Raw genomic sequence first — 25,618 nt, 5'->3', positions numbered from 1 at the left:
AAAACGGACATAAATGAGAACGTACTCTCATTCTGTTCAATTTGTAATTCCTTCAACATCTCATAATTTGGATCAGATTCATTCCTTGCACAGAAGATGAGATTTTTCAGCCTTATGATATCGTTATCATTTGAACAATCAAATGTCTCATTGTCAGAAGACTTTTTTAATGCCAATTGTCTAAAGAAATACTGAGGTATCCACATACGGAATAACTGATTCGTCTCACTATTGGTTAAATTTAACTTCTCAATGGAACTTTCAAATATCTCTGAATTTCTGCAAACATGTATTTTAGGATTATATGCGGGAATTAATTTGCATATGTCCAATAAATTTTTTCTAAGTTTAATCCCTAACTTAGCCTGTTCTATTTTTAGAAACTGATCGTCGCCATTTTCTCTCTGCACGTGTCCTTTCTGCACGTGTCCCACTCTGGCTCCTCCCCCTTCTGGCTTCTCTACGTCATTTCCTGCTTCTTTCCCAGCATGCTGAAAGTCACCTTGATTAGGTAACACGTGTCTGCCGCCATTATCAAAATCTGATTTATCATTTCCAACATTACAGTCAGAATTCACAATATCACTGACTGACATTCCAGGTTCTAAGCAGTCTTTGGATTTCTCTGTCACTGACTTTCCTGACAATTCAGGTTGTCTATTTCCACCATTTTTACATTTTTCTACGATTAACTTGTGAAAATCATAGACTAAATGACACACATTTCTGATTTTCTGTTTCTCTCTATTAAAAGACCTTGCACATTCTATACGTGAATTCTCAAGTTCACACTCCTCATAAAAGCGTAACCAAATCTCTTCTACATTAGAAATATCTGAATAAGTGAACTGAATTTTACTTTGCTTAACATATGAAGAGATAAAATCCATTTTCTTACCTGAAATGATCAGATGATCTGATGGATGATCCTGTAAGACTTGATTCACCTTGCTCAGCACGTCCAATACTTCTTATGGACTGACTTTATCTTTCTTGCTCAAAAATACGTCAAAAGTTAACTTCTGTAGCTTTGTAAAGACTTTAAAGTTCATTAAAAAAAAACTTTCATGCAACTTGACTTATACGTATTTCCTAGGTTCTGCGTGATTTTTTATAAATTGTCGATTCCTGATCCTTTGCAGGAGATACTTGAGATACTTAAGATACTTCGACCCCCCTTATGCAAAGTGAAGGAACAACAAAAAATGTAAAAAAAAAATCACGAATAGCTGGCTCACCAAATGTTAAAAAATATACTCTTAAATATATTTTTCTTCAAATACGTAAAAGCGCATGAAAGAAAGGACTTCAAAAATGTAAAAAATAAATGTATTTTATCTATTTAACCCCTTCAGCCCCCGGGCACTTTCCGTTTTTGCGTTTTTGTTTTTTGCTCCCCTTCTTCCGAGAGGCGTAACTTTTTTATTTTTCCATCAATCTTGCCATATGAGGGCTTGTTTTTTGCGGGACGAGTTGTACTTTTAAATGAAACCATAAGTTTTACCATATAGTGTACTAGAAAACGGCAAAAAAATTCCAAGTGCGGAAAAATTGAAAAAAAAAGTGGGATTGTACAATAGTTTTTGGGATATTTTATTCACCGTGTTCACTTTATGGTAAAACTGATGTGTGGGTATGATGCCTCAGGTCGGTGCGAGTTTATAGACACCAAACATGTATAGGTTTACTTGTATCTAAGGGGTTAAAAAAAATTCACAAGCTTGTCCGAAAAACGTGGGGCACGTTTTGCGCCATTTTCCAAAACCCGTAGCGTTCTCATTTTTCAGGATGTGAGGCTCAGTGATGGCTTATTTTTTGCGTCTCGACCTGACGTTCTTAACGGTACCATTTTTGCGCAGATGCTACGTTTTGATCGCCTGTTATTGCATTTTGCGCAAAATTTGCGGCGACCAAAAAACGTAATTTTGGCGTTTGGAATTTTTTTGCCGCTACGCCGTTTACTGATCAGATTCATTGATTTTATATTTTGATAGATCGGGCATTTCTGAACGCGGCGATACCAAATATGTGTGTATTTTTTATTTTTTTAACCCTTTAATTTTCAATGGGGTGAAAGGGGGGTGATTTGAACTTTTAGGTTTTTTTATTTTTTTTTAATTTTTTAAAACTTTTTTACTTTTTTTTTTATTTTACTAGTCCCCCTAGGGGGCTATTGCGATCAGCAATCCGATCGCTCTGCAGTATCTGCAGATCTCAGCTACAGAGCTGAGAACTGCAGATTTGCTGCTTCACTTTCAATGCCGGCTGTATTCCGGCATTGAGAGGAAGTGACTCATGTTAGCCACAGGCGTCATCACATGACCCTGTGCTACCATGGCAACCGCCGAAAGTCACGTGATCATGTCACGTGACTTCCGGCGGGGGCGGGGTAAGTCACTGTCATGGCGGCGCCCATATACATATCGCTGCCAAGACTTTGGCAGCGAAATGTAAGGAGTTAATGGCCGCGGGTGGAAGCGATTCCACCCGCGGCTAGCAGGCACACATATCAGCTGTTGATAACAGCTGATATGTGCGCCGATCGCCGCCGCCCGCGGCAGGGGGCGGGGCTTAACGGGACACGATCCATGACGTATCTAGTACGTCATAGGTCGTTAAGGGGTTAAAAATGGTTGCCTGGGTTCAGTTACAGAAAGGAAAAATAATATACTTTGTTAGCTTATGGAAAAAAGAGTTCATTTAGTCCATACTGATCAATGGGAATCTTTACCCATCTCTCTTTGGGTCCTGAATGGCAAGGCAGGGGGTGTCATCTCTTAGGCCGGACAGCGTGTCTTCATCTTGCAGCACTGGAGTCTTCTGACCGCAGGCAATGTGGAGGAGCGAGCAAGTAGCCCCCTCCATCGTGCATTATATACCAGCTGTTCAGTCCATATAGGGTGGTTTAGTTGTATAGTTCCATATGACATAATCTTCTGGAAGCTTCTGGAAGGATTTATATATATCCTTCCATGTCAGTACTCAAGTATACTCAATATAGATATTTTAATACTTATTCCTTATAAAAACTTAATTAATAACCTATGCCCTTCAACATAAACAGAACTGTGAACGTATATGTCTTACTATGAAATATTTGATAACTAGATGTATTAATTTTAATGTTTTTACAATATCCCAGCTTCCCACTGTGGGGGTGACTCCACCCCTACCATCGGTAAGGGGGACGCAGGCCATCTAACGGGGCGAGTGCCTGGTTTACCGCCACGGTGCTGTGATCACGCATGCGTTCCACAGTGGAACGTATGAAATCTGAAAGTGACGCTGACAAGGAGCCCCTGATGACGTCACTTTCTGCTCTCCCCACAGCCACCGTCCGAGAGGTGCCGAGGAGCTAAAGGAGGCCCCTGGCGAGTCAGACTGCCTCGCTTTAGCTCTGAGAGGCGCAGGAGGGGCAGGCAGGTCCCAAATCCGAATGAGACAGAAGCAGCAATAGAGGAGGAAGCGGGTTGGCTCAGACCTCAGCTGCCCGATTGGTAAGGAAGTATGTATACGACGTTCTCATCACCGGCCACAGAAGCACCGCAGGTCACTTTTTCGTGTCCCATAGGGACAGGAAACAACACTAGAGATGGGAGGTGGAAAGGGATTATTTAACCTCTTTGTGTTTCCTGTCCCTATTAGGGTAGAGAGGTAACCTCCTGTGTGCTGTCGTGGAAGGTGACTAGAGAAAAATAAAATGTTTAATATTTTGCACACTTAAGAACTAGGGGGAGCAGCTGCTGAAATCCTACTGTACTGTATAACTAGCTCACATTACAACTGCAGTATACGTGGGTGGAATCTGTTCATGTGTGTGATGTCACCTCCACCTTCTGTTCTGGGTGTTTCCAAAAGGATAACAGAGAATGAAGTTAAGGATCACAGGGCAGAGCCATTTTGTTGGTGAGCGCAAAGTGATCCTAATATCTAGTGTCAGCAAGGACATCTGCATAGTGCTCCTTACATAGCGCTCTGCACAACCCATACCAGCAATGCTCTGCCGCATGCTCGCCTATAATGATCTGCTGCATGCATGCCAGCCGTCAAATTTCTGCCGCACGCACGCCCCCAATGCTCTGTCGCATGTACGCCCCCCAATGCTTTGCTGCACGCACGCCCCAATGTTCTGCTGCATGCAGGCCCCCGATGCTCTGCAGCATACACACCTCCCAATGCTCTGTTGCATGCACGTCCCTCAATGACTGTCAATCTTACTCGGTTTGGGGCTCCATGCAAGATCTCGCCTCGTGGGGGTAAGTATAATTCTGAGAAAGGTCAAGAATCAGCCCAGAATTACGCAGGAGGACCTGGTTAATGACCTGAAGAGAACTGGGACCAAATTCTCAAATATTACTGTAACACACTATGCCGTCATGGATTAAAATTCTGCAGGGAACACAGAGTCCCCCTGCTCATGCCAGCACATCCAGGCTCATTTCAATCTTGCCAGTGACCATCTGGATGATCCATGGAGGCATGGGAGAAGGTCATGTGGTCAAGGGAGACCAAAATAGAATTAGTATTAGAGCATTGAAGATGGGTTGTGACTGAGTCTTACAGCATGACGATGACCCGAAACACACAGACAGGGCAACTAAGGACCTGAGCCTGATAGAAAATCTTTGGAAGGAATTGAAACTCAGTGCAGCCCAGAAACCTGAAAGATCTGGAGAAGATCTATATGGAGCAGTGAACCAAAATCCCTGCTGCAGTGTGTGCAAACTGGGTCAAGAACTGTCGGAAACGTCTGACCTATGTAACTGCAAACAAAGGTTTCTGTACCAAATGCTAAGTTCTGTATTTCCATTGTGTCAAATACTTATTTCACGCAATAAAATATAAATTCATTATTTAAAAATCATGCAATGTAATTTTCTGTATTGGTTTTTTATTGTGTCACAGTTGAAGTTACCTACAATAAAAATTACAGCCCTCTCCATTCTTTGCAGGTGGGAAAATTTGCAAAATTGTCCATGTATCAAATTCGAATATTAGTACATATATCCAGATTTTCATTATAAATATATTATATGCTAACTCCACTACTTGATAATGTATAAATAGAAAACACAGGAGCAATTGCACATTTCAAATTAAGAAAATTACTTTTATTACAAAATAATGACAACATAAAAAAAGACATACATAAACACATAAAATTGAAGTGTGACAGTGTACAACACACACATAGATGGGGAGGACTGAAACTGGCTGAGTTTCCGATGCTATAATGTTATTTGCTTATTGCAAGTAAAAAGTGAAGGAACCCACATTGGTTATATCCCTCTGCTATTACACAGCAACAGAGCGCAGAACTGTGGAGCATGAGCGACATGGATGCAAATGCATATATACAAAAAACACCCAGTGTACGGTTTCATATCGTGGCCATTAAAGGGATAAGTTCATGAGGTGCGCCTCTGCATCCAAACGACCATGCCCACAGACAGCATTACACCATAGAATATACAATTAAAGTGCTCAGTGCATACAGCATGTAAACTGATGCTATGTGATCCAGAGAATAGATAAATATATATATAGCCGCTACATCGGGTCACATAACATGGTTATAGTAAAATACAATCATCATAGTATAAACCAGTATAGGTAAGAATACTATATTCCTGGAATAGAGGTCATAGAATTGGCTCAAAAAGAGGACCTGCGCGTGTTAGTAATCTGTCATCAGTAAAAATTCACATCTCATTCACTGCAGGTTACCATATGACCTAAATGGCTCAGGCAATCATGGCATCACATTACCCATTGTAAATTGGTGGATCAGCACTGTCCAACCTCCACCCGAATGTACATTTCGCAATAGAATGCTTCCTCAGGGGTCTGCTGTTAATCGATATACCCTCACCTTTTATAGTGTGGTCACCCAAATGAGTCTCACCTGCGATCCCACGCCGGCGCATGTGCGTTGCTGTCCACCGGCCATCCCGGGAGCGCCACTCATCAGCATCGCACGTGCGTGCTCAGTGGCTCAGAACACCAATGCTCACGTGCGTCACCTATGACAGTGGCGCCACCCGGGGGACGGGTGGAGAGCAGCGGGCACGCGCACAGGAACACACCTGGGACCGATCACATCCACTAGAATGTGGCACCATACACACCAGTACTCTGCACGTCATTCTATGTGGATACAAGGTATATGACATGTTTGCCTCACAAAATATATACAGGGTGATTAATGTTCGTGATGACTTGATTCCCAGGTGGTGTGGGATATCACCAGGAGATAAATGCAGTTCCATTGGGATCAGTTTCACACACAAGGTGCTCCTCAGGATGGCAAGGGAGAAATTAACTGTCAACAAATACACAAATTAAAATAGCTTAAAAACAGTGTAGGAGAGCAATGGAAATATGATAACTGCTTATAGTACTAATAAGTATCATAGATGCTGCGCAAAAATCCAAAACCAGACCTAAGAGGCCAATTTTAAGATCTATTTTAAGACTAAGGTGGACCATGGACTAATTCACAGAAAACATGCAAATGAGTTAGCTTCGTTTAGCCCTATAGGCGATTCCGTTTGCAGCAGGATGATCCATTTACATTCCTGCTGCAGCAGTTTTTTTATATATGTTACCACCACGAATTCCTACGGACACTTGTTCAATACCCCTCACCTTAAAGGTGCAGGGATCACATCCATGTTTAAGTTTGAAATGTCGTGGGATTGTTTTTAAATCCTCCAAACTGGTAACAGTTTTTGCCGCAAGAATGTCACGGACATGTTCTCTCATCCGGACTCGCAGTTGGCGAGATGTCAACCCGATATAAATCAGGTTGCATCCGCAAACCGCGTAGTATATAACCTGCGTAGTGGAGCAGGTGCTATACTGTCGGATTGTAAATTCTTTATCACCCCCGGAAGACTTAAACGTTTTCATTCTACTCATATTGGCACATGCCTTGCATCCACCATACGGATAAAACCCCGATTGGTGGGCCCGTCCCAAATGGTTTGTTGGTAGTTGCCACATAGTGGCTTCTAACCAACAAATCTTTCAGATTTTTGTTTCTTTTATAAGACATCTGGGGGTAAACCAATAGGTAGTTCTTCAAAGTTGGTTCAGTTTGGAAAACTGACCAGTGACGCTGTAAGATTTTCTTAATTTCCTCACTCTGTGAGTAGAAGGTCGAAATTAATCTAATATGGTCATTATCCTTGGAAGTTCGTTTTGAAGACTGGAGTCTGCTTTCTCTGGTAGAGTTCTTTGCCCTGTTGTAGCCTTCTTTGATGGCTCTGTTACTGTACCCTCGTGACTGGAATCTCTTTCTCAATATCTCTGCCTGATGTTCAAATTTTTGTGGGGTGGAACAGATCCGCTTCGTTCTCATGAACTGACCAACTGGAATGGCTTTGATGGTTGCGTAATGTTGACTAGACCCAGCATGCAGCAGGGAGTCATCTGTGTGTTTTGTACACTGTCACTCTTCCATTTTATGTGTTTATGTATGTCTTTTTTTAATGTTGTTGTAATTATTTTGTAATAAAAGTAATTTTCTTAATTTTTAAATACGCAATTGTTCCTGTGTTTTCTCTTTATACATTATCAAATTCGAATATTGTAAGAATAAGCTTCTTACCTTTTGATACAGCTTGAGTTGCCTTTCTGAGGAAGGCAAGGTGGTCGGATTAGCGATTCTCAGGAATAGTGGGTCCCTGTTCAGGCACCAGATTTTGTTGTCACCATTGAGCATGGGACATAAAAGATTTTGTGTGTGTGTGGTCCTAATTAAATTAAATTATAAAGATCATGTATGTATGTATAGAAGACACCCCTCTGAGACAATAAAGTATCAGAAGTAGCTCTCCCTTTGTCTCAAACAAATAAAAGAATACATCATCATCACTCATTTATATAAGACTATAAACTTTTTAGTTTCACATTCCTGAACTTCACTTTTAACAAAGAAACTGAAACTATACAAGTCCTTATCTAACGTAAACAGGAGGTCTCTGCTGCATTACACCAGGGGACACAGTACAGACTCTTATGGTCATGTCACACACAACGACAGCGACACCGTCGCTGCTAAGTCGCCATTTTCTGTGACGTAGCAGTGACCGTGCTAGCGATGTCACTGTGTGTGACATCCTGCAACGACCTGGCCCCTGCTGTGAGGTCGCCGGTTGTTGCTGAATGTCCTGGACCATTTTTTGGACGTTGCTCTCCCGCTGTGAAGCACACATCGATGTGTGTGAGACAGAGACAAACTAAACGTGCAGGGAGCCGGCTTCTGCGGACGCTGGTAACCAAGGTAAATATCGGGTAACCAAGCAAAGGCTTTGCTTGGTTACCCGATATTTAACTTTGTTACCAGCGTTCGCAGCTTCTTGAAGCCGGCTGCCTGCTCCCTGCATACGTAGCCAAGGTACACATCGGGTAACTATAAGCAAAGCAGTTTGCATGTTAATCCGATGTGTACTCTGGCTACGAGTGCATTCAGCCAGCGCTAAGCGGTATGCGCTTGTAACCAAGGTAAATATCGGGTAACCAAGCGAAGCACTTTGCTTGGTTACCCGATATTTACCTTAGTTACCAAGTGCAGCATCGCTTCCACGCGTCGCTGCTGGCTGGGGGCTGGTCACTGGTCGCTGGTGATATCAGCCTGTTTGACAGCTCACCAGCGACCAGGTAACGACGCAGCAGCGATCCAGATAAGGTCAGATCGTCGTCGTGATCGCTGCTGCGTCGCTACGTGTGACCTAGGCTTTAAGGTCCCGTCACACACAACGAGATCGCTAACGAGATCGTTGCTGCGTCACAGTTTCTGTGACGCAGTAACGATCTTGCCAGCGATCTCGTTATGTGTGACACCTACCAGCGATCAAGCCCCTGCTGTGAGATTGCTAATCGTTGCCGAAGGGTCCGGAGCATTTTCTTCAAAGGTGATGTCCTGCTGGGCAGGACACATCGCTGTGTTTGACACCTAACAATGACCTCCTATACAGTCCGCTCGTTACTGCATCGTTGGTAAGGTCTGACTGTGTTACATCTCACCAGCGACCTCCCAGTGACTTACCAGCGATCCTTATCAGGTCACATCGTTTTCGGGATCGCTGGTAAGTCGTTACATGTGACGGGGGCTTTACACAAAGACAAAATGGAGAGTATATTTAACAAAATGAATTCTGCTCTCATTCAAGCAATACACATATGGATGAGTAAAGCATACAACTTGGCTAAAAAAAAAAAAGAAAAAAAAAAAAAAGGAAAAAAAATTCTCCATCAAAAATTAAAAAAATGTGTAAAAAAATGAATAATTTGTAAATGATCCATTATAAAAAGTACACAACCGTAATGACATAAAATGAACTCTTTATTAACAGATAGTAAAAGTCTATTAATATTTACTAAAACAGACATTCTATTCATGACTATGGCTTCACTCCTGTGTGAATTCTTTCATGTGTAATAAGCCTTGATTTCCGAGCAAAACATTTCCCACATTCTGAACATGAATATGGCTTCTCTCCTGTGTGAATTCTCAAATGTCTAATAATATGTGCTTTCAGAGCAAAACATTTCCCACATTCTGAACATGAATATGGCTTCTCTCCTGTGTGAATTCTCTCATGTGTAATGAGACTTGATTTGGCAGCAAAACATTTCTCACATTCTGAACATGAATATAGCTTCTCTCCTGTGTGAATTCTCTCATGTTTAACAAGATCTGGTTTGCAAGCAAAACATTTCTCACATTCTGAACATGAATATGGCTTCACTCCTGTGTGAATGCTCTCATGTGTAATGAGACTTGATTTGTCAGCAAAACATTTCTCACATTCTGAACATGAATATGGCTTCATTCCTGTGTGAATTCTCTCATGTCTAATAAGATGTGATTTCCGAGCAAAACATTTCTCACATTCTGAACATGAATATGGCTTCACTCCTGTGTGAATTCTCTCGTGTTTAACAAGATCTGATTTCCAAGCAAAACATTTCTCACATTCTGAACATGAATATGGCTTCTCTCTTGTGTGAATTATCTCATGTTTAATGAGATTTGATTTGTTAGCAAAACATTTCTCACATTCTGAACATGAATATGGCTTCATTCCTGTGTGAATTCTCTCATGTGTAAGAAGATGTGATTTCCGATCAAAACATTTCCCACATTCTGCACATGAATATGGCTTCGCTTCTTTGTTACTTTCACTTTCCTTAGCATTCTGTGTGGAACTCCTGGTACCGTCATCTGCCATAAATAAAATTGAAGTTATAAGCTTTTAATAATATAACCTCAAACATACACAGACACACATAAATCCATACAAATTCCAAAGAAAGTGTGTAGTGTTCTACTTTAAAAGGCCTATGTGACAGAAAATACCCAAAATGACATTTTAAAAACTGCACCCTTCGAAGGGCTCAAAATGACATTCAATAAAACATATCTACAAAAGCATATCCAGTGGCACTCAATAATATAAGGATACTTTGGCATTGCATTACTGCTGTAGGAATATTAGAAAAAAGGGATTAATACATAGGTAATGAGAAAAATGAGTAAAACGACATAGGCATTGCATTACTGCTTTAGAGATATTTGTAAAGTGAGATTCTTAGTTTATGTATTGACCAATCCATGTGAGCCCGATAACCTTGACAAGCACCTGACCAAGCACTCCACCCTATAGCAAGGGTGTGTCCACCATCTTATTTAGCCAGGAAGCAGAAATGCAGATTTTTTAACCACACAGAGGCATTTAAGGTTAGGTTCCCAATATAATGAGATCACCTTGTCAAGGTGATCGGCCTCACATGGATTGGCCAATACATAAGCTAAGAATCTCTCTTTGCAAATATCTCGAAAGCAGTAATGCAATGCCTATGTCTTTTTACTCATTTTTCACATTAGCAATGTATTTATCCCTTTTTTGTAATATTCCTACAGCAGTAATGCAATGCCAAAGTACACTTTAGATGCATCACAGAAATTAAAGCAATGTGGAAGGAAAAAAAAACAAACATTTTAATTTTTCCCACAAAAGTGTTGCTTTAACCACAAATTTTTATTTTCCCAAGGGTAAGATGAGAAAATGGACCATATAATTCTGTTGTGCAATTTCTTGTGTATACGCCGATATCCCAGGACTCGGCTGGGAAGGAGCACCATTTAACTTTTGGAGAACAGAACTGGCTGAACTAGAGGATGCCATGTCATGTTTGTAAAGCCCTTGATGTGCCTAAACAGTGGAATCACACCCCACAAATTATCTCATTTTGAATTCTACACCACTGAAGGAATGTATCTAGGTGTGGAGATCATAGGAGTACCCTTATATAGGGCAAGGGGTCTTTAGCAGACCCCCAGCTATTATGGCGACCCATATGCACCAAATGATAAATGTTGCTGGGGGTGTTGGATATGTGGAACGTTGTACCCCATAGGCTGCGAGCTGCGAATGCTGCTGTCAAAGATTGAAAAGTTAACAGCAGTGGGTGAAGCTTACCTCCACTGAATAACTCAGACATCATCTGCTGCCAATAACGGAGACTCAGCTTCTGAGCCCGCAAGAAGCAATAGGATGTAATAATACGTTACATATCGAGAAGGGGTTAAAGAAAACCTGGCAGCTACAAAAACACCATTTACCTGCAGATATAGTGGTAATCTGAGTACCTAGCATTTAAATATCTATCTGGTTTATTAGAACAGTGTGTGACGCTAGTCACTGCACGGACAAGCCGTGAGGCAGGGTTATCAAACGTTCTGGGGTCAGATACAAAGAGAACATGCCGTGAACTAAGGGGAAAGACAAAGGCGTAGTCAGCTCTGGGGTCAGAATATCAGGAGGATAGCGGATATGGGCAAATGGATGGTCAGAGGAGGTCCAAGGTCTCCCAGCTATAGATCAGAGCACAGATAACCAAGGCCCACATTCGCAGGGAGCCACAGTGGCATCTGACTCTGTTCACAGACAACCTAAAATTAGTTGCTCAGCCTCAGCTGAGTGTATTACACTGTTTTCCTCTCCTGTGGAGTGGTTTGTGGCTTCTTGAGACTCAGTGGGCTAATTTCTTTTCAGCTGTCTTCTCCCCATTTAAGATTTGAGATTCCTCTTCTTACTGCAGATGATACCTTCAGTTTATGCTCCTGTCATTCCGGTTTTTGTGGCGATTCTTTGTGGGGTTTGCATCTCCACTCCCGGTGGTTATAGATCAGGGATTGGACAGGTGTTAGTGTGGCACCCCAGGGTTCAGTTGCCACAAATATACCTGTACCCGGGGCAGGGAAGGATCTCCACATCAGGTAATCCCACATACAACACTTCCACTCCAAGCCTGGAGGGGGAGCTCTACAAGCAGAGTTCAGGTGAGGTCCCCTTTAAATCCAGGTTTGGAGGCGGAGTTAAAAAGACAGTTGACAGTTGGAGAAAAGGAGACTGTGCGAGCAGAGAGTGAGGGAAGACATCAAAATGGAGAGGGCTGTGCTTAGCCCGTACGAGCAACTGTGTGACCGCCTGAGGGGTCAGGAGTGAGGCAAAAGAGGAGTGACCAGGGAGGTGGAGCCAGATCGGTTCATCCCCAAGGAACAGCGCTGATTACCGGACACCGGCGTCAGAGTTTGTGAGGGATCTAATCTACCCAGCAATAAAGACCGGAGGCCAGGGAGACTCCAGATCTCCTGGCCGCAGCAGCACCTGAAGGCAAAGCCGCTACACAGAGCTTAGGGACCGCAGTGAGTACAGCAGTGCCCCTTAGAGAAGCTCCCGCCGCCTGCCATACAGGTGAAGACAGTGAGAGAGGGACAACGTATAGCTACAGGCAGCCTAGTACGAAGGAGAGAGACAGCGCAGCAGGGAGGCCTCACAACTGACCTGGTGCAGAGATCCTGAACTGTTCCCAGATTACCCAAAAACTGTCACATCAGAAACTGAACCCCTTTTTAATAACACCTGCAAGTAAAACCTGGTCAGAGTTAATGAATTGGTGTGACGCACTTTATTTCTTCATCTGAGGAGCCATAGGCTGCTGCACTAAAGTGACAGTTGAAAAGGCTGTGAGGAAAAACCACCATATCTGTGTAGAGACTGCTAAAACTGCCCTGGGGATCCTGCTTCACCTACGGGAAGCATAAACAACTGGCTGCCTAACCATCACCCCAGAGGTCTGACCTGCAGCCCCAGTAACCATACTGGAACCGTAGGTGGCGTCACGAAAGTTTATTTTTTTTATTTTTTTTTTATTTTATTTTTATTATTTACTGACTTTCAGCGACCACCAGGGCCATGGAACCGGGCACAGGCCCCCGTGACATAATCCCATTAACCAACACCTGGAACCGAGTACCCCACGGCCCTGGGGCGGGTCATTAGGGTTAAGCTGGAGGTCCAGACCTGGATACCATCAAGCCTACCTCTGGGATCAGGGACAGCACAAGTTCCCTAGTTTGAGGGCCAGTTTTAGGGTCCCTGCTCCAGCTATCCTGGCACCTACATGATACTCTGGGTTTAGGACTGATTACTCAGAACAGGGAACCCCTGAAGAAACCAAGCACCTCCCAGTTTCAGATTGAACTGAGCTTTCGCTCAACAAACAGCTTGGCACGACCCGGATTCCATAGGGAGCCAAAATTGTCACTCACAGCGTACAAGACAGAGGATAGAGTGTGACACAGTAACTACAAGGAGAAAATGCAGTTACATTCTCCCAGCAGCTGCTCACTTCCAGTCACCAGCACAGTGGGAGAGGCTGAAACAGTCACCACTCACTACATAGTGAGTGCACAGTAATCAACTCTCTTGTTCCTTGGCTGACAGCCTGTGAGCGGTAAGTGTTACTGTTTCCCGCACTGCATCGGTGACTGTATACGAGCGGCAGCAGGGAGAATGTAACTTCATTTTCTCCTTGCAGCTGGGAATGTGTCTGTTCTTCTTGTTATTTAATGGTGACGCTTCACTGAGGAAGGTTACCTGTGGAAAGGTCTCTACTCCGTTCATCACTCCGCACATCCATTTCTCCTTTTTCCATTGTGTCTGCAGCGTTCTGCATATCTTTTCCCTGAATTTCAAAGCTGTAAAATAAATAATGTAAAAGTCATGGACAGAAGGAAAAGTCATGTGGAAGGTTCTAGATGGACGCTTCTGCTACCAGAGCTGTGTGGCCCCTGAGACCAATCCATGCATGGCCTCTACGCCTCCTATATCCCCCGTGCGGCCCCAGAGTCAGTTCAGCAGGGATAGAAGCAGACGTGGCAGGATCCACTTAGTGTGGTACATTATGACATTGGGATTTCCTTCATAGTTTGGACGCCCTAATGCTTATTTTTCCATCATTTTAGAATTGCTTTAGTCAACAATGTTATATTTTTGAAAGTCTTTTTGAGGAAAATTAGTTTTATTCAATTGTTTTTCTTTAACGGGACGAACAGAGATGTACATAGAATCATGGGACCCCATAGCGGAAGTTCTAATTGGTACCCCCCCCCAAAAATAAAAATGTCATTAATATTCAACTGGGTCATATAAGAACCTCTCACAACTTTACAGCCCTTACAAAGGAACTTTCCTCCTAATGAAGCCCAAAGATTCTCCTTTCACTGCCCCATAATGTATAATACAAGCACTGTATGATACCTCCACAGGGACGTCCTCCACACCAGGGCTGAGGAGAAAAACGAGAAGTTTCCATCCGCTCTCTATACAGACACATCTGCAGGTTTTTCCCTCCGCTCTCTATAGACACATCTGCAGGTTTTTCCCTCCACTCTCTATACAGACACATCTGCAGGTTTTTCCCTCCGCTCTCTATACAGACACATCTGCAGGTTTTTCCCTCCGCTCTCTATACAGACACATCTGCAGGTTTTTCCCTCCCCTCTCTATACAGACACATCTGCAGGTTTTTCTCACTATCTGACATCAAAATCAGAATAAAGTGAAGAAATAAATCCGGCACTCACAATATTTTCAATTTTTTTTTTTTTTTAAATCCAGTGAATAAAGACCACAATGTGAGTCAATCAGTGACGCTTCGGTCCTTCCTTGGACCTTTATCAAACTCACACTATAAAGATACATAAGAAAAATACAAAGTGAATATTATGGGATATTGCAGCCGCTGGGGACGTGGCCATGTTCCAATTGTGCCCATTTTCTGTTCTATAGATAAATCTTTTCTATGTTTCCACAAGTAATATGTAAGATGTTTGCTCTAATATTCATGCACCGTATTTTTCGGACTATAAGACGCACCCTGGTTTTAGAGCAGGAAAATAGAAAATAAAATTTTAAGCAAAAAATGTGATCATGACACACTTATGGGGCGAGGATCTGCTGCTGACACTGTTATGGGTTAATGTCCCCAAATTCTCTACTAGGATACCCCATCTTGGTAATGATCCTCCTGCCTTGTATATACAGTATATACCCCCATCCTTGCTCATAATATACCCCCATCCTTGCTCATAATATACCCCCATCCTTGCTCATAATATACCCCCATCCTGCTATACACCCCCATGCTGGTATACGGCCCGCATCCTGTGGCACATAAAAAAAATAATAAACGTTCATACTCACCTTACCTCACTCCCTGCAGCCCCTCCTCCCGTCTGTGTCAGCAGCAGCGCCGCTGAGTGGAGCCGTCCCCGTTCCCCTGCAGTACCGCGATCTCCTCCTGGCTGCCGGCGGCCAGCCAGGAGGAGATCGCGGTACTGTAGGGGAACGGGGACAGGTGAGTACACTGATTCACTGCACCCCGCGCTGATGATGATGCACGGGGAGCAGTGAATACAGCCGCACATGATCACTCCAGGCTGTAGTTGCCAGGGGTGATCATGTGGCCGGCTGTTTATCCCTCGCCCATCATCCCGTCTACCTGTCAGCGCTGAAAGATGGGCGTGCATATGGAATGAGTGGGACCACGTGGTCACAGCAGGCGCTGCTGCAGCCTGCTCGTGCCCCCGATGACCCGCTTCACCACAGCACCCTCATTCCCCGCAGCCATACATTCAGACCATAAGACGCACCCCCCAATTTCCCCCCACATTTGGGGGGGAAAAAGTGCGTCTTATGGTCCGAAAAATACGGTACCTTTGAGAGAATATTCACTTTGTATTTTTCTTATGTATCTTTATAGTGAGTTTGATAAAGGTCCAAGGAAGGACCGAAACGTCACTGATTGACGCACATTCTGGTCTTTATTCACTGGATATAAAAACCCCAGATGTGCATCCATCCTTCCTACAGGCCCACCCCAGGTGTGCCCCCATCCATCAATCCATCCTTCCTACAGCACCCTCCCCCCAACTTGCAGTCTCTCCCCCCTGCGAGCCCTCCCCCAACGTGCAGTCTCTCCCCCCTGCGAGCCCCCCACAACTTGCAGTCTCGTCCCCCTGCGAGCCCTCCCCCAACGTGCAGTCTCTCTCCCCTGCGAGCCCCCCACAGCTTGCAGTCTCGTCCCCCTGCGAGCCCTCCCCCAACGTGCAGTCTCTCCCCCCTGCGAGCCCCCCACAGCTTGCAGTCTCTCCCCCTGTGAACCCCACTCAACGTGCAGTCTCTCCCCCCTGTGAACCCCCCCCAACGTGCAGTCTCTCCCCCCTGCGAGCCCCCCCTCAACGCACAGTCTCTCCCCCCCTGCAAGCTCCCCCCCAACGTGCAGTCTCTTCCCCCTGCGAGCCCCCCCCCCAACGTGCAGTCTCTCCCCCCTGCGAGCCCCCCCCAACGTGCAGTCTCTCCCCCCTGCGAGCCCCCCCAACGTGCAGTCTCTCCCCCCTGCGAGCCCCCCCCCAACGTGCAGTCTCTCCCCCCTGCGAGCCCCCCCCCAACGTGCAGTCTCTCCCCCCTGCGAGCCCCCCCCCCAACGTGCAGTCTCTCCCCCCTGCGAGCCCCCCCCCCCAACGTGCAGTCTCTCCCCCCTGCGAGCCCCCCCCCCAACGTGCAGTCTCTCCCCCCTGCGAGCCCCCCCCCAACGTGCAGTCTCTCCCCCCTGCGAGCCCCCCCCCAACGTGCAGTCTCTCCCCCCTGCGAGCCCCCCCCCAACGTGCAGTCTCTCCCCCCTGCGAGCCCCCCCCCAACGTGCAGTCTCTCCCCCCTGCGAGCCCCCCCCCAACGTGCAGTCTCTCCCCCCTGCGAGCCCCCCCCAACGTGCAGTCTCTCCCCCCTGTGAGCCCCCCCCAACGTGCAGTCTCTCCCCCCTGTGAGCCCCCCCCCAACGTGCAGTCTCTCCCCCCTGCGAGCCCCCCCCAACGTGCAGTCTCTCCCCCCTGCGAGCCCCCCCCCAACGTGCAGTCTCTCCCCCCTGCGAGCCCCCCCCCAACGTGCAGTCTCTCCCCCCTGCGAGCCCCCCCCCAACGTGCAGTCTCTCCCCCCTGCGAGCCCCCCCCCAACGTGCAGTCTCTACCCCCTGCGAGCCCCCCCCAACGTGCAGTCTCTCCCCCCTGCGAGCCCCCCCCCCCCCAACGTGCAGTCTCTCCCCCCTGCGAGCCCCCCCCCAACCCTGCGAGCCCCCCCCAACGTGCAGTCTCTCCCCCCCATTGTACAGCCTCTTTTCGTTAGCCCGCTCCATCGTGCAGCATCGCCCTGTGTAGCCCCTCAATATGCAGCATCGCCCAGTGTAAGCCCCCAATATGCAGCATCGCCCCCTGCCCTGTGTAGCCCCCCATATCCCCCTTCCTTATGGAAGCCTCCACAGCCCTGTGCTGCAGCTTCAGCCCCTTCCCTGTGATATATACACGAGCTGCAGCCCCCAGTAGTGACAGGAGACACTTTTATTTCTTACCCCAAAATCCAGTGTGACCTCAGCTCTATAACTAATGAGGAAAAGCTGAATCTTCCCCACCTCAGGGTCAGGATCCGCTCTGCACAGGAGCCCGAGCACTGCCGCTTCCGGTCACAGATCAGCACAGCGCGATGAGGCCCCGCCTTTTCCGGTGACGTCATTCCCTCAAACAAATCAACTCCATTCTAGACGCTACCCTCTGGCCACTGGGATGGTAGATGCTAGAATGTACGGGCTGCTTTCTGGTATGACGTCACTTCCGGGCGTATTCATTTACTGTTAGGGGGCGTGTCCTTTATTCAGCGCGGCCTGTAGCTCTAGGCTCAACCGATCTGGATTTTGGGGTAAGAAATAAAAGTGTCTCCTGTCACTACTGGGGGCTGCAGCTCGTGTATATATCACAGGGAAGGGGCTGAAGCTGCAGCACAGGGCTGTGGAGGCTTCCATAAGGAAGGGGGATATGGGGGGCTACACAGGGCAGGGGGCGATGCTTTGGAGGCTTTCATAAGAGAGGGGGATATGGGGGGTTACAGGGTAGAGGGGATGATGCTGTGGAGGCTTCCATAATGTGTGGGGGTTACTCTAGGCAGGAGGCGACCCTGCATGTTTTGGGGGGTCTTGCAGAAGGCAATGTGGAATGTTTTGGGGGGCTTGCACTTGCCAGGGAGCAACTCCGCACGTTTGGGGGGGCTCGCACTGGGCAGTGGGTGATGCTGCACGTATGGGGGGGCTGGCAGGGGGTGACACTGCACGTACGGTGGGGGCTCGCACTGGGCAGGGGGTGACGCTGCACGTATGGGGGGGCTGGCACTGGGCAGGGGGTGACACTGCACGTATGGTGGGGGCTCGCACTGGGCAGGGGGCGACACTGCACGCTTTGGGGGAGCTCACTCTGGGCAGGGGGCGACGCTGCATGTTTGGGGGGGGCTCACTTTGGGCAGGGGGCGACGCTGCATGTTTGGGGGGCTCACTCTGGGCAGGGGGCGACACTGCACGTCTGTGGGGGGCTCGCGGAGGTCGACGCTGCACGTTTGCGGTGGGCTCACTCTGGGCAGGGGCGACGCTGCATGTGTGGGGGGGTGCTCGCCTCGCGGAAGGCGACGCTGCACGTTTGGGGGGAGCTCTCACTGGGCAGCGGGGCATTGGTGCGTGTTGTGGGGGCTCTCGCTGGGCAGCGGGGCATTGGTGCGTGTTGTGGGGGCTCTTGCTGGGCAGCGGGACATTGGTGCGTGTTGTGGGGGCTCTCGCAGGGCATTAGTGCGTAATATGTGGGGGCTCTCGCTGGGCATTGGTGCATATTGTGGGGGCTCTCTCTGGGCAGCGGGGCATTGGTTCGTATTGTGGGGGCTGTCGCGGGGCAGCGGTGCATGTTGCGGGGGCTCTCGCTGGGCAGCGGGGGGCTCTCCCTGTCCAGCTAGACCTCCCGCAGCGCCGCCGCTGCCCAGCGAGATCCCTTGCATAAGAGGATCAGGGGCTTCTAAAGACAGAAAATAAACTGTCAGCAACATCTGAACAGCCCCTCTCCCTGCTTAGTGCACCCTGCAAGCCCCCCCAAAGTACAACACTGCCCCCTGCCTAGTGCACCCTGCAAGCCCCCCGAAAGTGCAACACTGCCCCCTGCCCAGTGCGAGCCTCCCAAACGTGCATCGCCCCCTGCAAGTCCCCCCCAAATGTGCAGTATAGCCCCCTGTCCAGTGCGAGCCCCCCCAACGCTCCGCTGCCCAGCGAGGGCCCCCGCAGCGCCCACGAGGACTCTCACTGGGCAGCGGGGGGCGATGCGGGGGCTCTCGCGGGCGGGGGAGGCTCGCTGGGCAGCGGGGGGCGGCCTCGTGGGGCAGCGCGTTTGGGAGGTTCGCACTGGACAGGTGGCTATACTGCACATTTGGGGGTGCTTGCAGGGGGTGATGCACGTTTGGGAGGCTCGCACTGGGCAGGGGTCGACGCTGCACATTGTGGGGTGGGCTCGCACTGGGCAGGGGGCGACGCTGCACATTGTGGGGTGGGCTCGCACTGGGCAGAGGGCGACGCTGCACATTGTGGGGTGGGCTCGCACTGGGCAGGGGGCGACGCTGCACATTGTGGGGTGGGCTCGCACTGGGCAGGGGGCGACTTTGCACATTGTGGGGTGGGCTCGCACTGGGCAGGGGGCGACGCTGCACATTGTGGGGTGGGCTCGCACTGGGAAGGGGGCGACGCTGCACATTTTGTTGGCTTGCAGGGGGCTGTGTTGCACTTTGGGGGGCCTTGCAGGGTGCAGTTGGTAGGGGGCAACGTTGCACGTTGGGGGGGCTCGTGCTGGGCAGGGGGCTGTGTTGCACGTTGGGGGGGGCTCGTGCTGGGCAGGGGGCAGTGTTGCACATTGGGGGGGGGGCTCGTAGGGAGAGAGACTGCACGTTGGGGGGGGGCTCGCAGGGAGAGAGACTGCACGTTGGGGGGGCTCGCAGGGAGAGAGACTGCACGTTGGGGGGGGGGGGGGGGCTCGCAGGGAGAGAGACTGCACGTTGGGGCGGGGGGCTCGCAGGGAGAGAGGCTGCATGTTGGGGCGGGGGGGGCTTGCAGGGTGTGCTGAGCAGGTGGCCGTGTTGCATGTTGGGGGGGGGGCTTGCACAGGGAACTCTGTGTGTTATTAATCTTCTCCCTTTGTTTTTCTAATACAGTTTATGACTACTGGCATCTGGGTGTAATTGCCCCCCGTCGTCCCACCTTAGAGACTGAGAGAACAGTGTGGTCTAATGCACATCATCCTCCTGTGTCCTCCAATGTATTTAACGAGAGAGGATTTTTATGGTAAATGGAGAAATACAATTTTTACACCTAAAACGCACGGGACTCCGATACAAAAGATTTTTTTTTTCTTTCATTGTTGCCGATGTCCAACATGGCTTTATTCTACGGATTGATTTGTAAAGTTGATTGTTACAGTATATTTGTACTACTGTCTCCTCCCCATTCCCCTGTAGACTGTAGCCCCCGAGGGCAGGGTCCGCTCCCCTCTGTACCCGTCTGTCAGGATTGGTTTATTCACTGTAATTTATATCTGTATTTTGTGTTACCCGTTCCCATGTACAGCATGGAATCAATGTTCTCTATAAAAATAAAACTGTATAAATATTTCTCCTTTTTTTTTTTTTAATTGATGTTCTTGTTTAATAAAACTGTTGTAGACGTATGGGTTGAATGTTCCTTTCTATAATGATAACGCTCGGTGTGACATTAGTGATCAGTCACTGCCGGTTGGATCTGTATCGGGCTGCGGTCACACATTGCCGGTTGGATCTGTATCGGGCTGCGGTCACACATTGCCGGTTGGATCTGTATCGGGCTGTGGTCACACATTGCCGGTTGGATCTGTAGCGGGCTGCGGTCACACATTGCTGGAGGTAGTTTCCACAGTCCTCACATGTAGACCCACAGTAAACTGATCAGATCTCGCTGACAGTTTATTTTCTGCCTTTAGCAGCCCCTGATCCTATTATGCCCCACATATATTAGGCCCCAGTCGTGTTTCTCGGTGTTTCCCTCTTTTTGTGGCAACATAACTCCATAAGGCTCACACCTCCTGATTCAGGTCGTTTGGGGCGAAACCTTTTTTTATATATTTAAAGGGACGTAAGTCGCTGAGGGTCTGAAGCTGGTGCCACCGCTGTTCCGTAGGACAGGCTCTGGCAGAGGTGACACTACATATTTTACAGAGGGGTAACAATACTCATTAGAAATCTTGAGAAGTATTTTTAGCCGCTGCGGAGAACATCATAATTTGCAACAACACAAAACAATAGTACATACAGCACATGGGTATCCATAAGGCCCCTTTCAGATGTCCGTGTTTAAACAGGTGCAAGTCACACATGACCTTATGGTCGTCCGTGTGGTATCGGTAAAAAAAGGAAAGGGCCATGGTTATTTGGCCCTTTCCAGCCTAAGGGCTCATGTGCACGTTGCGTACTTACATGCATTTACGCTGCGTTTAGCGCTGCATCGTAAATGCATGCGTCCTGTGTTCACTGCACAATCTATGTAATTGGGCATGAGACGTGCGCACATTGCTTTTTTTGAACGCAGCGATTTGGGTGCTAAAATTTTTACCCAAATCCATTAATTCAGCAGCATGTCAATTCTTCCGTGCGTTATGGATGCAGATCCCACTCTGTCTATGGTGGTTGCAGCATCCCGTGCGCAGGAAATCGGCTTTTTTTTAACAAAAAAACTGCATCCATTATGCTGTGTTTGTGCAGCGATTTGAAGCGCACATGTGCTGTCAAATCGCTGCAGAATATTCAGCAGTTACGTGTGCGCATGAGCCCTTACAATAGCAGCCCACAGACGCCTGAAAAGTGGAACATCCATTAGAGGCGCCAATTCTGGTGCTGGATTTGGCTCTTCCCGTTGTTCTTGTGCGATGACAAATGGGGTAATATATGTAGGGTTGATGCCAGCTCCAGCTGGCATCAAGCCTTGGTATTAGTAATGGGTGGCGTCTAGCAGACACTGCCATTACTAATCCAGTAGCTGAAATAAGAATAACAAGGTTTATTTGAACAACAAACCTCCGACTCGGCCCTCATTCACCAATTTATTTGATTTTTATAAATAAAAATTCCGCCGTAATCCATGGTGAGGTCCCATGACATTCCCCAAAAACAAACCTCAAAAGACATAAAAAGAATCATTCAATAAATAAAGATGAGACACCCTCTTTTCCAATTTATTTCTCTAGCAAAGCCCTAATCCTGGTCTGCCGAAATCCATTTGGGGGCGGCCACGTCGATCCTATACTGCTGTCACATTCAATGGAGAACCGATTGTTTCTCATTGTGGGAGCGCACACACACTGCTGTGTATGCTTCAGTTCGGTGACCTGGATCTCATAAGGTGAGCTCAGGTCACCGCAGGGACGACCTCAGCAGTATGTGTGCTGGTGTGGCAGTGATGTCACGGGTTAATCAGAGTTCACAATGAATTCGGATCACATCCTGATGACACCCCTGTGACGTCCGTGGTACTGTGGGTGTCGCGGCAGTAACATCATGGGTTCATCAGAGTACCCAATGAACTTTGATGAACCCGTGAAGTCACTGTCACTATACCTGCAGTAGGGTGGGTGTCGTCAGGATATCATCAGAGTTCCTTGGATACTCCTGACCTCACTGCGCACACACTCCTGGATACTCACCTGTCCCCAGTGATGCTGTCCCTGGCACTGATGTCTCTGGTGCTGCTGCTTCTAGGTCCTCTGTGCAGTACATATTTATTGAGTATAATGAGCGGGAATCAGAAGCAAGTGACAGCAGAGCCGAAGACAGCAGGGCTGGAGACAAGGGAGTATAAAAAAATAATTTTATTTCATAGACACGTATTTTCTCCCGTACGGGTCATACAGATCACATCAGTGTGTGACACCCGTGCTGCTGGAGAAAAAAACGGACATGTCTGCGTGCATGGAAATGTGGAGCCACACGGTCCATGTGAAAACATGCATGTGTGAGAAACACCATAGATAACATGAGTATGTGTGGCATCCATGTTAAAAATGGATGTCATACATACCTGAAACATGGATAAAAATTCCCTGCTTTCCCAATCAGTGCGGGTCCCAGTGATTGGACACTGATCAGCAGGTGATCACCTGTCATATGGATAGGTTATAACTTGTTTTCACTATACAATCCCTTTAAGGCCCGTAAACAATCCCTACAGTCATTTGGCTGACTGCTCTCTCTGGACTATCACATACAGGAGTGCTCGGCCAAATGTTCATGTGTTCTCTATCTGAGAGCTGATGTCGCCTCCTCTGGGGGTGGATTATCTTTCAAGAGAACAAAGGGATCAACAAGTGGAATTCAAACACGCCGGTTCCTTCCCTCCCTTGACATCCATTCTCGAGGTAAGTCGGGAAGCCCCCATACTCATCAGATTGTTGTCTGATCCGGGCGACTTTAGCCCTATGTGTATGGGAGCTTTCATGTAATCTGTATAAGGGCTTTTTCAAACATCTATGCACGTCAGTACAATCTCGGAACGCAATGCATGGACTGGCTGAGGCCGTCCTTATAGACCATACTGGGAGCTCTGAAATCATGAGCCTCAGTGCAGCAACTCTGATCTTGTCATCTCTGTAGTGAGACAGCTAGAATGGCATTCCTGCAGGGAAGACGTCCTTATAGACAGTACGGTACCCAGAAATCATGGACCTAGGTGCAACGACTCCTATCTAGTCATCTCTGTACTAAAACATCTATAATGGAGATGATGTACACCAGACGTCCTTCTAGACAGTACAGTGAGCTCAGGAATCATCTGCCTCAGTGCAGCAACTCCGATTTAGTCACCTCTGTAGTGAGATAGAATGGAGTTACTGTACAGAGGACGTTCCTTATAGACAGTGCTGGGAGATGAGACATCATGACCTTCAGTGCAGCGACTCTGATCTACTCATATCTGTACTGAGAAAACTAGAATGGAGTGTCTGTACAGAGAGTTTTCCTTAGGCCAGAGCCACACTAGCATAAGGCATCAGATGCGATATGCTAATGGCACTCAGATCAGGTTCTGCTGCGAGTGTTAAGGGTACTTTACACGCTGCGAGCGTACCTGCCCCCGTCGGTTGTGCGTCATGGCCAAATCGTTGCCCGTGGTGCACAACATCGCTAACACCCGTCACACGGACTTACCTTCCCTGGGACGTCACTCTGGCCCGCGATCCGCCTCCTTTCTAAGGGGGCGGTTCGTGCGGCGTCACAGCGATGTCACACGGCAGCCGTCCAATAGCAGAGGCGGGTTGGAGATGAGCGGCCGGAACATCCCGCCCACCTTCTTCCTTCCTCATTGCCGGTGGACGCAGGTAAGGAGATGTTCGTCGTTCCTGCGGTGTCACACATAGCGATGTGTGCTGCCGTAGGAACGATGAACAACATCGTACCTACAGCAGCAACGATATTTGGAAAAGGAGCGACGTGTCAACGAGCAACGATTTTTCACGTTTTTGCGCTCGTTGATCGTCGCTACTTGGTGTCACATGCTGCGATGTCGCTAACGGCGCCGGATGTGCGTCACTAATGACGTGACCCCAACGATACATCATTAGCGATGTCGCAGCGTGTAAAGCACCCTTTAGTTGAGTGTCATTATACAGTGATCCGATCCAGTGATCGGATCACAGGTGCAGGGGAGAGGGAGGGATTAATCTCTCCATCTTCTCCATTACTTGCCTTTGCGTATATCCAGATGTCATCCGAGCGCAGTGCGGTTTTCTCGAGTCATACGCCAGTGTGACTCTGGCCTTATAGACAGTACAGTGCCCAGAAATCATGAACCTCAGTGCAACAACTGCGATCTAGTCATCTCTGTACTGAGCAGTGGTGTAACTAGAGTTTGATGGGCCCCAGTGCGAAGTTTGGACCTGCCCCCCCCGCCCCCCAACACAGACACACGGGGTACGGGATAATGACACTGACACTTGGGGTACAGGATAATGACGTTAACACTTGGCTCTTTTCCTCAGCACCCAGGTTTCCCATGATCTGAAATCCCTCTTTCTATCAGCACCCAGCTTCCCTATGCTCTGATATACATCTTTCTCTCAGCACCCAGCTTTCCCATATCAGAGCATTGGAAAGCTGGGTGCTGCGGGAAAGAGCCTCTTTCCATCAGCACAAAACTTTCCCATCCCAAGCTTGTGTCTTTGTCCCTCCTCGTATATATATTTCTCCAAATCCTATAATGGCCCCCACATAGCCTTCCATATAGCATATTCGGTCCCACATAACCCTTCATATTATTAGAATGCACCCCATAGTCCTCCTTGTATTATAATGCATTTCCCATAATCCTCCATGTATAAGATAGATCTCATAGTACT

General features: G+C 47.7%; 1 protein-coding gene and 1 long non-coding RNA gene across 3 annotated transcripts; one reads left to right on the top strand and one right to left on the bottom strand.

Annotated features, from left to right (window-relative positions):
* Window positions 1-9,331: 9,331 nt before the first annotated feature.
* On the bottom strand, window positions 9,332-17,983 carry LOC142258703 (uncharacterized). 2 transcript variants are annotated; one of them, XM_075331324.1, is made up of 3 exons: window positions 17,761-17,983; window positions 13,953-14,053; window positions 9,332-10,231 (listed from the first exon to the last, which is right to left on the bottom strand). In XM_075331324.1, the coding sequence occupies exons 1-3, from the start codon at window positions 17,919-17,921 to the stop codon at window positions 9,408-9,410; spliced, it is 1,086 nt and encodes a 361-aa protein (XP_075187439.1). In that variant the 5' UTR covers window positions 17,922-17,983; the 3' UTR covers window positions 9,332-9,407. The 2 variants fall into 2 exon arrangements, with proteins under 2 accessions (XP_075187439.1, XP_075187440.1); XM_075331325.1 differs by having other exon boundaries at window positions 17,821-17,983.
* On the top strand, window positions 17,938-20,873 carry LOC142258706 (uncharacterized). The gene is made up of 2 exons (XR_012727845.1): window positions 17,938-18,104; window positions 20,418-20,873. It is a non-coding gene; the product is annotated as an uncharacterized LOC142258706 (long non-coding RNA).
* The last annotated feature ends 4,745 nt before the right edge of the window (window positions 20,874-25,618 follow it).

The sequence above is a fragment of the Anomaloglossus baeobatrachus genome (assembly GCF_048569485.1).
Source record: "Anomaloglossus baeobatrachus isolate aAnoBae1 chromosome 3 unlocalized genomic scaffold, aAnoBae1.hap1 SUPER_3_unloc_1, whole genome shotgun sequence".
Taxonomy (NCBI): Eukaryota; Metazoa; Chordata; class Amphibia; order Anura; family Aromobatidae; genus Anomaloglossus; species Anomaloglossus baeobatrachus.
The sequence above is the reverse complement of the archived record's forward strand: the minus strand, read 5'-3'. Positions and strand labels throughout refer to the sequence as shown.